General features: G+C 55.5%; 5 protein-coding genes across 5 annotated transcripts; 1 reads left to right on the top strand and 4 right to left on the bottom strand.

Moving 5' to 3' along the window:
- Positions 1–2,041: 2,041 nt before the first annotated feature.
- Positions 2,042–3,454, bottom strand: B0I36DRAFT_143370 (uncharacterized protein). The gene has a single exon (XM_046148405.1). The coding sequence runs from the start codon at positions 3,394–3,396 to the stop codon at positions 2,479–2,481; it is 918 nt and encodes a 305-aa protein (XP_046010579.1). The 5' UTR covers positions 3,397–3,454; the 3' UTR covers positions 2,042–2,478.
- A 221-nt stretch (positions 3,455–3,675) lies between these two features.
- On the bottom strand, positions 3,676–6,402 carry B0I36DRAFT_327893 (uncharacterized protein). The gene is made up of 5 exons (XM_046154525.1): positions 5,322–6,402; positions 5,123–5,255; positions 4,703–5,007; positions 4,530–4,628; positions 3,676–4,379 (listed from the first exon to the last, which is right to left on the bottom strand). The coding sequence occupies exons 1-5, from the start codon at positions 6,054–6,056 to the stop codon at positions 4,029–4,031; spliced, it is 1,623 nt and encodes a 540-aa protein (XP_046010578.1). The 5' UTR covers positions 6,057–6,402; the 3' UTR covers positions 3,676–4,028.
- A 1,537-nt stretch (positions 6,403–7,939) lies between these two features.
- Positions 7,940–9,765, top strand: B0I36DRAFT_364931 (guanine nucleotide exchange factor; the record flags this gene model as incomplete). Its single annotated transcript, XM_046159061.1, has 5 exons — positions 7,940–7,964; positions 8,019–8,093; positions 8,155–8,231; positions 8,287–9,491; positions 9,600–9,765. The coding sequence occupies 5 exons, from the start codon at positions 7,940–7,942 to the stop codon at positions 9,763–9,765; spliced, it is 1,548 nt and encodes a 515-aa protein (XP_046010577.1).
- Positions 9,766–10,009: 244 nt separating this feature from the next.
- On the bottom strand, positions 10,010–11,413 carry B0I36DRAFT_143295 (uncharacterized protein). The gene is made up of 3 exons (XM_046148404.1): positions 10,981–11,413; positions 10,603–10,899; positions 10,010–10,489 (listed from the first exon to the last, which is right to left on the bottom strand). The coding sequence occupies exons 1-3, from the start codon at positions 11,226–11,228 to the stop codon at positions 10,255–10,257; spliced, it is 780 nt and encodes a 259-aa protein (XP_046010576.1). The 5' UTR covers positions 11,229–11,413; the 3' UTR covers positions 10,010–10,254.
- Positions 11,414–13,579: 2,166 nt separating this feature from the next.
- Positions 13,580–14,601, bottom strand: B0I36DRAFT_143281 (uncharacterized protein). Its single transcript, XM_046148403.1, has one exon. It carries the CDS (start codon positions 14,376–14,378, stop codon positions 13,854–13,856), a length of 525 nt encoding a protein of 174 aa, XP_046010575.1. The 5' UTR covers positions 14,379–14,601; the 3' UTR covers positions 13,580–13,853.
- Between the last annotated feature and the right edge of the window lie 21 nt (positions 14,602–14,622).

Raw genomic sequence — 14,622 nt, 5'->3', positions numbered from 1 at the left:
ACAGATACACAACGACAAGGGTCGACAGGGGCACAGGTCGCGTGAGGCAGCCAGGCAGTCATGGCGTTCACCCATGAGCACGGCAGTGTCGATTTGGGTGTCGTGCTGGTGGAATCGCGAGATGACTAACGACGGTGGGGCTTGGGACAGGTCACTCTAGGCAGGCGACGAGGCAGTGTCGACGCTGACCTGGGTACGTCAGTACCTTAGCCAAGGCGAAATGTCATGAGCCGGGCCAGAACATGCTGGAACTGCTTTCTTTGTCAGTTCTCTCGTCTTGCGGCACATTTCGGTCCGGCTGTGACGCAACGCCTTGTGCCTGATGCAGGGCCTACACGGAGTCCTAGTTGAGTGTGTATGCCATCAGAGCTTGTGGATGCAGGTCGACATGACGACCCCTGACGTGCCTGGACTCCTCGAGCTGCTCGTCACAAGAGCAACCTAACAGGCATACAAAGGGCCAACGTCCAATCACGGCGACAGCATCATTCGGTCCATGGTGTGCACTGGGGCACTTGATCATGGCCGAGAGGCGCATTCAGGTACCTCACGGTGCAGACCACGGATGTGCTCTGAGCATTGCGCGTGCGTGGCATGCGCCAGAGCTGCTTACATCATGGACCAAGCCAGAACCATTTCAGGATGACGAGTCTTGGAGTGCATGCAGTGGTACCGTGGCTCTTGTCGACGAAGCCGATGTCAAGTCCGATGGAGAATGGCCTGAGAATTGGTAGGACCGTGGAAATGCGTGTCGACTATACGATTGTCCTAGGCCACCGAAGCGGCGACGTCCTAGAGGACGATTTGCTTCAGTGACCACCAGCGTGCGTTGGGTCTGTCAGTGCTCCCACAGGGCACCGTTGCCGTACCAGGCTGACGGGTGCCGGACACCTTGCCCTGTTGGAGGGAGACTCCATTCCATGCGCATTTGCCACTGAGGCATTCAGCCAGGCTCACTTTGGGGGAATCAGACTCGAAATGAGGCTCAGCATCCGTCTGCGCAAGTGCAACTCTGTCGCTGGAGGCGCGCCTGCGCAGCATTGCTTCCCACGTCCCAGTGTGTGTGCGTGCGTTGTTGAAGTCGATCATTCAGGGGGCTGCGGTGACAAGTGGGCGCGGTCATTGCTGCCTGCTTTTCGCGGCGCACCATCACAGCGCCAACATCCTCGATGGATCGTGAGGTATTCCAGCACGGGCCCAAGAAAGATGGCACAACCGTGTTGATAAAGTTCTTGAGCCTGTAAATAATCTGGTGCACGTAAAAGAATGGTTCTGGTCCCTTCGCGTGTCACCGCCGTATCCTCAATGCTTTTCACCCAGCGTGGCCCTGCCTGAGACCCAGCGACTATTGGAGCACCCGAGCATGGAGCCTCTTGTCTGGTTTGTGACGTGAGGCGACCCTTGGATGAGGCTGGCTTGAAGTGCTCATCGAGAGACACCATCCGGGAGCGAGCACCAGCCTGCAGCTTGCATAGAGGAGACAAAAGGCGGTGCTGGAGAGGCAATAAAATGCAAGCCGGGGGCTCATTTAAATGATGCTCGAACACCATCTGTCCTGCGCATGTATCTTGTACTCGCACAGAATGCTATCTGCTCTAGGCGCCAGAGTGGGGGACACTAGCGCCACCGTGGTGGCTAATGGCTGTTCGTGCAGCCCCGCTACATTAGAGGTCTCTAAGGTTGGTTCTCGCGGCTTCATGTAGCTATGTCGGACCAGCTAACCGCCTCAATAATTGCGTGTAGTGGCATGAGAGAATATTAGTACCGCGGTTCGACCTATAGCTACCGAATATCAGAGATTAGCCGGTCCTTAATGCCGACGACCTTTACGTACTCCTCATATTTAACATCGCATTTTATCGCGGCGTCTTCGTAAATGAACGTTGTCGAGTGCTTAGTCTCCCGGGGATATGCCAAGCTCTGTCAGGGACTGGAGCACGACCAGCAGAGTTTTTGTTTAACGAGAAAAGGGTACCTGATGACCGAAAGGTTATACAGTTATTCTAAGCCTTCGACATTGAGGACGAACCTGATGACGAAGACCTCGATGAGGATTCGAAGAAGATCAGAGATCTCTTAACACAGAAAAGACTGCAAGAGGCCGCCCGAAGTGCCTGTACTACGAGGATATCAACCTGATGATCGTCAGGGATCCAGTAACCGGGAAACCCGTCCTAGGAATGCTATTGAAGCTGATACATCACAAGGGAGAGGATCGGAAGCCGCAGCCGTGAGTCTGCACTATGATGAGGGCGTTCTCGTCTGTGTCTCCCAGCTAAAGTAATATAGAACAATATGCACGTTTCCACAGGCGAAGCGTCCTATCTTCTGCTTTATCAACACTATCATTGTCTCGGCTATTGCCGATGGCTAGCCCCCGCCCTTGTCCATGGCCTGTTGCTACGGCCTTGTTTGTCCTGTCTTCTGGCCCAAAAAATCCCCTGTTGGTCCCGGCCGTCACATGTCTGGTTTGATTTGCTAGAAAGAGAAAGATGGATCACTATAATAGCGGGCGTCGGGATCAGGATCCCCAAGGTTGCGGAGATACGGTCGGATTTCAAAGTCAGGCTCTGCTTCGAAGCGAGTCCACCAATAATCGACCAAATCATAGGCCCCATCAAACAGTCCGAGGCGCCACGTACTTGGAAGAGGGCGCTTGGGCTCGTCGTGCTGCGGTATGTGCATGGGGTAGTAAAGTTCTTGTATCTGGCGCTCCATGACCTTAAGCCAGCACGGTGGTGGTTTGGAAAGGGATGGCCGTACAACCGCCTCAATATTCGCCGTATCTACAGTGGCGAGTCGCCTAAGGGTGTCCGCGTCGAGTACGAAACAAGCGTCATATCGCGGGAAGGCGAGACGGTTTCTCGGCTCGCCACGAGATAGGACCCACGTATCGAAGTACTCGCGGACTTTTGCGTCGTCGGCGCCCGCGAGGTGCTCACGGTCCTGTAGAATGTCGTTGCTATACCGTGCTAGCAGCTCCTGGTTTGGCCGTGGATCGCAGTGGTCCGGTATGGTTGCACGGTCTAGCTCCCAGTCTCTCTTCTGGAACTCCGGCCATCTCTTCGTTTTGATTTCGCTGATAGTACGCTCTGTGCACCGTGCTTCTTCGGCACTGCTATAGGCTACTGCTGCGTCGATGACGGCGAGAGCATGCTGGAACTGGTCGTCGTTGTCGTAGCAAGTCCGGACAATGCAAAATCCCCACAATCCAGGTTTGTGTGCCTTCGATCGACCTTTACAAATGAGGCCAATGAGCCTACTGCGCAGGGGCCGGACTGGCTCCGGATCGCATTCGAAGCGCGGCTCGCGAAAGCCACGTTCGTGTCCTAATCTCGGTCGAGGGGCATCCAATTCGTATGACGGGTCGAGAGCGGCGTCAGGATAGGTAGACATGACGCTGGCTGCAGGACTGTGGGATGCGAAGGCGGGGAATAGGGGCCTAGTAGCTGATTGGGAAACCAGCAAGTACTTATACTGGCTCGTACTTGCGCCAGGGATTGCAAAGCAACAGGTGGGGCCATGGTAGCGCACAATTCGGGCCGATCTCTTGGTCGTGGATAGTACTTACCATACCCTGGTATACTTGCGTGCGTGGTGAAAAGGCCTGGGCGTAGTACTTGGAGGTACGAGTATGGTACGCAACGCTTGGACACAGCCTGCGCTACCTGAGTTGAGGGACATGTGCTTCGACCTACGTGGAGATACCCTAGGTATTCGTACTATGGAAATGCTCTCGTCTAGCACCGCAGGATCGCCGGCTTGACTGCAATCCTTGTCATCTTACATATTCTGCTCAAATCCAGCTAGCCAGATTATGTGGCAACACTACCACACGGTGCTTTCCAAGGTAGGTACACATGCGAAGCAAACAGCATAATCGACCAGTCAACAAGCGCGGCCGAAGCAGCCTCAATTCCTCATGATTCTCTAAGTCCAATCGTCGTTCGCCCAAGTCCGGGTCAAAACGCCTCTGATTGTCGAGCGTACAAAGGAGCAAGCACCACGAAGCCAACGCCTTCAGAGTGCTAAAGTTCCCCTGGCTGTCCAGGGATACCTCTCACATTGAATTTGATGCCGGCCGCAAGCCCCTGCAGCATACGCAAATCACCATAGACGACCGGAAACTGCTGGTGGTTGGTGAATCTCTCTATCGCCACCGCAAGCCATCGAAGTGCAAATTCCTGGACTCTGGCCGACATTAGGATGAAGCGCTCGTGAAGCCACTCGTCAAATCTCGCGACAGCTTGTACATAAACACCATAAAGCAACTGGTGCGCTTCGTCGGCAAGCCCGAGTTCCGTTCGTATTCCCCCGACAATGGTGGAGAAATGTTGCAAGATGTCCACGTTGTTGGCATATGTTACAACTCCCAGTACCTAGAGAACGCGAGTATATTAGTAAGTCGGCGCGTTTGGTGCAGGAAGCAGACTACCGGTCACGGTGTCGGAGTCAGCCGCAAGGGAGCGTAGAGTCGGACTGGTGCTGCACCGAAGCCGGCAACTGCTCGGCTTGTAAGGATTACCCACATCTCGGATCACGTTAAGAAATGCCGCAGGGTTGCTGTTGATGGAAGCAAGCAACCCGTTCATGGAATTATCAGTTCTTATGGTGACCAGTCTCCAGACCTGTACATGATAACGTCAGCAACACTGGAATGTCTAGGACATGATTGGGGAAAGGTAGGATTCGCGCGACGCACCTGGGACTTGAGAACATTGATCGAGTCTGGCAGCAAGACAAGGACGTCAGGATTCGATCTAGTGCCCAGATGATGGGCAATTCTTCGGTCTGGCCGCCTGGAGCCTTCAAGATAAAGAGGAGTGGTCACGAAAGGCAGAGCTGAGATCATGGTGCGTGTCCAAAAAGTAGGATTCATGGCACCGAACCTTGAAGCCCTGCGCGGTACGCCTGGGACATTATCTGCAGCTGAATTGTAGAACAGCTCGTTTCCGATTGTGGCTTCGGCGAAACGAGCTATAAGGGATCTCTCAAAGATGTGCTCAGCTGTAAATTGGCGTTAGAAATCTCCGCTGGGAAAAGGGTTCGCCGACTGGCAACGGTAAGACGCAAAGCTGTGGAGTCTACGGCCTTGTTGATGGGGTTATTTTAATCAACTTACATCTCAACGAAGCCAGGAAACCTGGAACCCAAGCCACTGCTGTTACCAGAGCTTGATCGCAGAATCTGGTGCCGTAGCCATAAACCCTGTTCCAAATTGGGTCGTTCACTAGCCATTCGCCGACTTGGTTATACTGTTGTCATCTGGTGGTGAGCGAAATACATCTTGAATCAGGGTCGCTTGGTGCACAATAACGTACTGATAGTCCTAAGAACGTCCCTCTCACAACCTCGTAATTCAAGTATGGAGAGAGCACCTCCCAATCGTACATTTCTTCTCCTGCTCGTTTATCCAAGTGGACGAGTTGCGAACCGAGTTCGCGAGTGGCAAGGCCATCATTGGGGGTTGTGGCAGAACATAACCCATCGCTTCCACCCGTGACTAACGAGTTGTATGCGGCCAAGTTGCAGAGAATCTGGTCGGGCAGATCAGCGGAGCCAGTCTCCAGTGCTCTGATATCGTCATAGATCCAGGCCTCAAGAGCATCAAAGCCGAGGTTGGGAAAAGAAGGACGGACAGCCCAGTCCCATGACTCGATGGCCCGATCTGTCGCACTGCGCGAGTAGAACAGTCTCGTGACGTGGTCCTTGAGTGTCGCAAAGTCCTTGTATCTCGAAGGTCCTTTCCACTTGTCGCAATCCGGGTCAGCAACAAAGTCGTGCAGCAGAGACTCGAACTCGTCGTTCCGAGGGTCGTTCCGGATCGTCGTTGTTCTGTAGCCCGGTTGGCAGCAGCGGGCGCGTGCTCCACGGGAGCAGTCGCCTCCAGCGCCGTCCATTGCGACGCGGACCATGTCATTGGGACAACCACTCAGACAGGTGTCTGTCAGATCGCTGTTCCAGGATGTCTGCGCCCTGTCAAACCAGTCGCAATTCTCCCATTGCGAGTCCTCGACCTGGTCGTTGTCGTTGCGCGATCTTAGTGCGTGAGCCATTTCAGTGATACAGAGCCGAATGCTGTCCACAGGCAGGGAGACAAACTCATTCTCGGCTGCTTTATTGTCGCAATTCGAAAGATACACATGAAGAATCAGCGTGCGATCGATTGTCTTCGACGGAGCGTAGAGGACAGCCTCAACGCTGGGCAAACCGGCGCGTCATTGATGTGCGACTCACTTTCAAGGAAAGGGACGCGCGAGTCGGAGGGAAAGTTGGCCGTGAGTGAGGGAAAAGACACAGATACAAGGAGGCGACCTCAGCTTGTATATGGTGTTATATGTAGTACCGGCGTCCTGCTTATGTAATGTGTGATGCCTAGCCAAGAATGGACGGCCTAAGCCAGTTTGAGCCGAACACGGTCTTCAGTCTTACACATCTTGACACAGCCTGCATGAACACCGTACGCCTCATTGGCGAGGCTGCCCAGCCAGGCACAGGAACCACCGCTCATGGGGCCTTGCAGCAGAGTCAACATCCACATACGAGGCTCTGTGGCACTGCAGCGGCTCATGCAGTGCTTGGACCACTGACGGAAATGGTACCCGTTATAAGCCAAGTATGCCGTCAGAACGTATGGGAACACGAGGCTCAACTTGCAAAGGCTGCCTGCAAGTGGTTGCAGTGCTGGAAGGGTTGTCAGGCTGTGTTACCCAGGGAGAAGGGGGCCCGGGTTCACAGATGAAGCCGCTGCGAGCGATCTGGTGGTTGGAAGGGGCTGTGCATAAGAGGATTTTTCTAGAATGTGAAGGAAGCTGGCCCTCGTCATCCACGAGAGCTTGTCTGGAATGATCACCCGGTGCAGGGGTTGTAGAGCTAATGTTGTTGGCGGTTATCGCGTGCGAGAAGTTTCATGGAGTCTGTCGACCATTGTCCCCGTGCGAGACAGTGGCTGCATCACTATTTGTGCCCAGGCTCAGTGGCAGAACGATATCATCATGATTTTGTTGCTCTATTCTCGTAATGAGCCCCATCGAATGTGACATGGGATAAATGATGGCCCCCTTTCGAGGGCGGAAAAGGGAATTCGGGTGCATGTTGACGCATGCAGAGCAGCAAGCCACGGCTGCTCGTTTGGTCAGGTTGTCGCCAGTCAACGGTATGGGTGATCTCTGGTGGGGCAATTGCTGCTCTGTCCAGCAGTTTTGGGCCAGCTTGGAGCGGAGCTTACCTTAAGGTACCTGAAGGTGCGTGGTCTTGTGGAAGACACCGAGGCCAGAAAACGCTGAATGCAAGGAAATGCGGACTACAACTCCATTGACTGCCTGATCTGAGAAAACTTGGGACTCCGTCTTGTGGTAGGGAGAAATCGCCTCAGCTGACCCTGGGGTGGGAAGGAGAGAGCAATTCTGCGTACCCTTAGCTTCTGGTCTTTATGGTGGGGCGTGACTGTACAGCAGGTAGAATTGAATGTCGCACCCGCTTCTACCATCGGCCTGTCTCCTTACCACCCAAACACCAGCTCCACCATATTCAACATCAGAGAATCCCTTGGACACGCCGCAACTGACCTGCTGGTGATTAGACAGACACAGTTGACCTCCGGACCAGATCAATTCGAGGCCTTGCAGGCGGACCTCATCACGCCCTTGACCTTCTGCGATCCAGCTCGTGGTTCCATGCAGCTTAGTGAGCGCAACCACTCATAAACATCCGTGGCCTGTGAAGGTACATCACTTCCCGAAGCCCTTTCTTTAACATATCTGCAGACCTGCTTCTGTTAAGGAAACCACCAGAGCAACCTTGGATTAGCTCACAGCACTGTGAAATCTTTGCATGATATCACCACTTGGAATATCATAGAACAATCTCAGACATAGACCTACCACGCCGCCTGAACTCTACTGACACGACATGCAGCTTACGGACGCGAAATACTCTTATGGCTGCCCTACAGCAAGGGCCAGGTGAGCCCTCCTCGGTAGGACTCTGGCTGTGATCACTCACTAACAACTCGATAGCCAAGCTGGCGGCGGTTAAAGGCTTGGTTGACAAGCTCCGGGACGACCTTAAAACGCCAAGCTTGACCACATCACGTAGGTGCCTTGCACATATTTGGCTACGCATGGGGTGCTCAACTGACATCTCAATCAACAGAACGTGACACAGCGCTCGAAGAGCTCAAAGTCTATGGCCGTGACCCGCGGTTTGCCGACCCGCTCTTCACAAAAGAGGTGCGTAACACTTGCAAACCTTCTTATCATGAGTTGCGACGCTGACGAGCTGCAGGGAATCGAAACATTACTACAGCTTGCCTTCTCTGGAGGCGCTGACAGCACAGCCAAGAATGCCCTACGTGTCCTCTGCAACGCTCTAGTGCTTAAAGAACAGACACGGCAAATGTTCATCGACCTCGGTTACGAAGGCAAAGCCTGTGAAAGACTCAAGAATGATGATCCCGACGATGAATTCTTATGTTCAAGACTGCTCTTCCTGACCACGTACGGCACGAGTGTTGACTTGAGCGCCCTCATCGAGAAGCATCAGCTAGCCGACACCATTACAAAGAATCTAGAGCGCCATGCAAGACTCCGGTCGTCCGGCCAGGTCCCGAGCAACCCCATGGTTGATATGGCCATGACCGAGTCACTGAAGCTGCTGTTCAACATCACACACTTCGCCACGGCGCATACAGCTGCATTCACAAGTATCATCCCACCTGTCGTCCAGCTACTATCCCAAATGGAATCGGCAACCTCGAAGCCTCTAGACCCGCCCGTCAACTTCCTCATCAACGCCCTGCTGAACCTTGACCTCGGGTCCGCAGAAATACACGACGCCTTGTACCCTCCAGACGAGCCCGAGGGAGTGGCAAAGCACCTGATCAACCTGCTCACCAAGTCGACCACCGCCTACCACGACGCGGAATACGACATGTGCCTCACGCCTCTGCTCGGCGTGATACGCGCGGTACACGAGTACGCGCCGGCGGCCGTCAAGGCGTCGATCCGCACCCAGCTCCTGCCCACGGACAAGGATCGCGCTCAAGTCCTGGGCACCACCGCGTCCCTGTCGAGCTGGCTGCTCAAGAACACGACGAACCCGCTCGCGCCCAAGACCCGCGAGGTCATCGCGGACCTGCTGTACGACATGTCGGACCGCGACGCCACGACGTTTGTGGACAATGTCGGCTACGGCTTCGCCTCGGGATACTTGTTCAACAAGAACATCCCGATCCCGGCGAGTCTGACTGCCGAGGGCGGCCCACAGAACGACGATGGCTCCGGCGCCGGTCCTGCTGGTTCACTTTCATCATCCTCGCAACAATCTAACACGGGTAACGGCGGCGGCGGCGGCGGCGGCAGCAGCAGCAGTAGACCAGTCAACCCGATCACGGGTCAGTTCCTCGACAAGGAGCGCAAGCCTGAGGGTCCCGAGATGACCGTGGCCGAGAAGGAGCGAGAGGCGGAGCGACTGTTTGTCCTGTTTGAGCGGTACGTCATGCACATAGTTTCCTCGCAAAGAGCGTTTCTTTTTTGTTCCCTTTCGCGTTCCAAATGGAGAGAGTACATGACAGATATGCTAACGTCCTCCTCGCACAGGCTTCGTGCAAACGGCGTCATATCGGCCGAGAATCCGCTCCGGACTGCGGTTGAGCAGGGCCAGTTCGAGGAGCTCGAGGACGAGAAAAAGGGAAGCAACAGCTCGGACTATGATGAGGAGGAGGAGGAGGAGAGGAAAGGGAAGGGGCAGAAGAAGAAGAACTAGGGCCAGTGCGTTTATCGTGTACACCCGAGCAGCTGCTGGTCGTGCGATGGTACCATAGTAGCCCAGCCCAGGAGGCCAATGGCTGCTGGGACCCTAGTCTTGATAGTGGCACTCCGAGTACAAGTGCAGGAGAATAGCTGGTCCCCCCGTTGGCATATCGGTCAAAATGATGTCCTAGATTGTTGCCATTCACAAGAAAATGTAGAATGACCTGTCTGGATCCAGATTATGACGAGACTAAGCATAAGCACAGTTGTGCAATCCTGACAACGATTATGCTGCATCCACAGTAGGTAGAAGACCAGAAAACAACACAAACGCCAAACACCAGTGCCAGAACAAGAAAAATCTCTTTCCCCGCGAAGCGTACAACTCGTGCTGATCAGCACACAAATAATAGCCGAGCCCATGCTTAAAAGCCCATCTTCTTCGCACCGCCTCGCTCGCTCTCTCTCTTGACCGCTCCTTCAGAACAAGAGCAGGCCTAGATCACCGGTACTGTCTGAGCGGCAGCTGGCGGTCGAGCGTGTTGAATGCCATGGTGCGCGGCGTGTACGGCATGGTGCCCGTGCGCGGGGTGGGCGGGATGTTGCCCATCTCCCAGATTTTGGTCTCCTTGTTGAAGGACCCGGCGTCGTCGTCGTCAGAGTCCTGCGGCGCGTTGTCGAGCTCATTCGGGAGCATCGAGTAGATGCCATAGCCGAGGTTGAAGACGCACACGGCGCTAGAAGACGAGGGGTGAAATGGGTTAGCAGGATGATTCGAGCGACAAGAGAGGCGGCAGATTTTGGTAGCCATTGGGGAAGGGGGAAGGAGGAAAAGGGGATTGTTGCTCACAGCATGAACACGGTGGTGGCAAAGGTGCCCTTGGCCACACGACACGACGACTGGATACTCTGGTTCGCGGCGACGGTGCACGGCTTGGCAATGTACCAGGCGACGGAGCTGGGAAAGTCTGGGTCGAGGTTATCCGGTCCGGCCTGCCCATAGACGCTGGTCGCGTAGAGGGCGCTCAGGACCACGTAGAAGACGGTGCAGATGATTGGAAACCAGACATTCATGATGAAGGCGACCAGCTTGACAATCAGGACGAAGAGACTGATGACGGAGATGGCCACGTTGAAATTGGTCAGCCTGTTCGAGGTATTAGTTAGCAATGAGTCCTGAGGCGAATGTCACTGGCTACGGTCCAGGCCCGGGCCCATGTTCTCTTACATTAGAGACCAGACGAATGGGATCTGCGGCAGAGGTTCGTGGTTGGCGTAGGCATAGAGAAGGAGTACCGGGCTCGAGTTGAAGTTGAGGTCCGCTCCGGCCTGCCAGAGCTGGGTCCGGAAGAGGTCCGGCTGGGCGATTCCAAAGAGGATGAGGAGGCCGACGGTGGCGCCGAGCTCAAAGATCAAGGGGATGTAGAAGGCCCTCTTGGGCGTCCGCCATTGTCTGTGGATCGGGCGGTAGACCATGGTGACTTTGGAGGCTTGGACTCGGCTGTTGTCGAAAGGGTCGAGAAGAGAAAGTGAATGCCCTCGGTGCCGGATTGGTCTTTGGGGACTGATACGAGCAGGCTCCAGGTTGTGGTGAAGACAACTGGTGGTAGCGCAGGCCCGATCGCAAGGTCTGCCGTATAAGCCGGGCTGGTCGATGTATGGCACTCAAGGGCCGTTTGCTGATGGCGGCGTCGTCGTCTCCACGGATTCTCTCGATTTGAACGCCTCCGCGATGTTGCTTACGGCCAGCTTTAGAGGAGCCGCATGCCCGTGCGAGAGCGGCCACGAGGGCCCTTTAAACAGGACGGTCAAAGACGGGCAGGCAAGGGTGGGAGGTTGCAGGCGCATCACCAGAGCGTGCATGGTGACTGGCGCAGGGAGGTAAGGCGGGCAGCCAATGGGCGTGCCGGCAGGGCCGTGCTGGTGAAGCTGTAAGCGCCGGCCTTGCGAGTCGCGCTGTGCCGTGCGGGCCACGACTGGCTCGGCGGCAGGCGCCGAGCATGCGGATTGGTGGGAAGGTGCAGCCCTGGGCGGGGCCGGCTGCCACGGGTGGTCGGGGATGGCACCAGTCGACCTGCTGCTGGTGTGCTGGCCCCGCGCGCCCCAGGCACGTCCCCGGCGGCAAGCAATCAAGACCAGACCCTCCGTGCTGTCTGCCACCTCTTCCAGTCTGCGATGGGACAACCGGCCAGGAACTTACTAAAGTACGTACTTAGGTTGGGCGGGTAGCTGCAATGGCAAAGACCAGAGTCACGTGGTTGCCAGGACGACATTCGCGTAAAGCCGCACGGCCGATTGCACCAACTTGCTGCATTGTGCATGCACAAGAAGTTCATTGTGGGGGGCACATCATACCCCTCCATGGTGGCCTGTTGCGACTCTCCATACCCTCATATCCACCACGCCTGGGTCAAAGTCACGATAGCATCAGAGTTGTGTGTTCCTTGTCCGGTACCTTGCGTTGAAGCCGGATTGAACTGTTCCGGTGCGGTTGCCTCCCTGATCATACCTTTGGCGAAGCAGTCTGGTTTGTGCCTGCAGTACGAACCAGGCCAGGAGACTGGCATACAGTCTCTCTCATGCCGACCCTGGCCAACTTATACCTGGAAGAACTGGTCAGAATCTTTATGGCACTCCCCACACACGCTGTGAGCATACGTGTGGGCGCCACCAACGCCACGAAAGCGGACATTTCAAATCATGGCCGCACGTTCTCTGGAGCTATGCAAGACCTTGCTGAGATCCAGTTCCTGCAGCAGATCATAGCTAGCGAGATGATAGGAATAGCGAATTCTAAATGTCCTCCCAGTCTTGGACGACTTGTCTTATCCGCAATCTTATACGGATATTGCAGTGCTTAGACGTAGAGCGTGTTATGTTTAAGCAACACGTTACGTCGGTCAGCTTGTAGGACAGCGCCACGTTGTCAGAGGGAGACAGGAACTGCGGCTGGTCCCGGGCATACTGTCGCAATCGAGGACCACTTAATGGTCCGTCATGGAGGCCCAAGACGGGTTCGTGCGCCCAGTGGTGGCTTTGGAACGCGCAACGCTACATGATCAAGCTGAAGCAAGATGCTCTTGGTCTGCCTCTGTGACGACCGAAGCGCGTGACTCTTCACCCCAAAGGGAGATGGAGTCAAATGCCTATTGGGTTTTGAGACAAGGAAGTAAGATTGTTCCCACCTATCGTTCACCGACGGGCCGCGCCGATTCCCCCTGGCGGCCTGCTGGTGCTCGTTATTGATTCTGACAGAGCCAATCCAGTGCTCAAGCTACGGTTGAGCAGAAGTGCCTGGCATTGCGGCAACCATGACAAGAGCACGACGTCTTGGGCGAAAGTTCGGAGAGACGTTGGACGCAGCGTCACAAATACTTCTAACGCTAGAGAGTCGCCGCCAGTGAATCAGTCGTCTCTCTTGGGCGGCCAGATGAATGATCATGTGCCCGACGGAACATGTGAACAATGTGTGGGAGGCTGTTCTCACTGTCAAACACACATTAGTCACTTGCGTGGCGCTTTTGAAAACCACTGGTCCCGCCATGCCGCCCATTTGGGGAGAGTGGTCCAAATTACCAAATCGAGCATAGAGGGTGGGTCAGGTTGGTGGTGAGCGAAGCCTCACGGTTTCTTCGGACACCAGACAAAGGCTACTGGAACCGGACCAGGCGGGTTGAAGCGCGGGCGTCATGGTTGCGACGTGCCGCAGAACACCCAGATTTAATCAAGATCCACTGACCGACAAACACCCCGCTTTGGACCCGAGAAGCAGGGACTCGAGAGTGTCCGGCCTGGCACCGAAGACAACCCTTTTCGGGTTGTGCAGTGTCTCAGAGGATCGCAAGGGGACGGAGCGGCGTGTTGGATCTCTGGTCGCCAATGCCATGTGATACTGCATCCCTGACGTCCCGTGCCTGATCGTCCTATATTTCTCCCCCATGCAGATTGGAAAGTTGCCCATGTGCTGTGCGTCAACCGCCATCGTCGAAGAGCAGCGTGTCGTCGGCATGGTCCTCCGAGTTGGTGCCGATCTCCCAGCAGCACGAACGACGGCAGGACAGTCCGGCTGGAACCAACCTGCCGAACCCCTCCCCTTGTCGCTCAGCAGGCTTGGCACAGAATGCCGGACACGACGATCGGCTGGTCTAGAGCGTTCTGCTCCACTAAAAAGTCACAGCCCTGGGACATCAAGGGGCCGCTTGATCGGCTCGTGCATGGCACACTGTCTGCAGCCCAGCATCGCACAACCACAAAGGCGTCGCTAGACTTGCCGTGAGCCTTGGATGCAAGCCGGGTTGCAGCGCTAGCTGATGCAGAGGCAACGGAAGGATGCGCATTCGCGGAAATATTGCGGGAAGCAACCCCCCATGGTGATGAAACCAGCCGTTCCGCGGGGGCTTTGATGCAATGGTGATGTACGACACACAACAGATCGTGGCGTCGAGTGGCTGGCACTCTGGCTTGTTTACCATTGCGAGAGAGAGCGCGAGCATATGCGACGGGGTCGAGAGAGGGGCGGATCGGTACGTGTCGACCTGAGGAAAGTACCTGCATCCGGCTGCGTTCCTGGTTTTGATTCACAGTCAGCGCCGCCGATGTGGGGTAGCTGGCTGAGCATGGGAGCATGCGCTGCAGTCGAGAATAACGATGAGACGGAAGAGGGGGAATCAGGTATGAGCAGATGGGAAAGTGAGCGGGAAGGCGACGAGAGAGCAAATGGTCAGGTACGGGCCAGCTGTCGAGTTGTGGACACGATGCATCAGTTTGGACAGCACGGCTGAGGAAAAATGGACGAGGGCGAGGCGGACAAGATCGCCAGCGACGACTGGCCCAAGCCGGGTGCCGGGGGTGGGCCCCATGCCAGAACTAA

The sequence above is a fragment of the Microdochium trichocladiopsis genome (genome assembly GCF_020744255.1).
Source record: "Microdochium trichocladiopsis strain MPI-CAGE-CH-0230 chromosome Unknown B0I36scaffold_7, whole genome shotgun sequence".
NCBI lineage: Eukaryota > Fungi > Ascomycota > Sordariomycetes > Xylariales > Microdochiaceae > Microdochium > Microdochium trichocladiopsis.
Note: the sequence above shows the minus strand (reverse complement) of the source record. Positions and strands in the feature narration are given on the sequence as shown.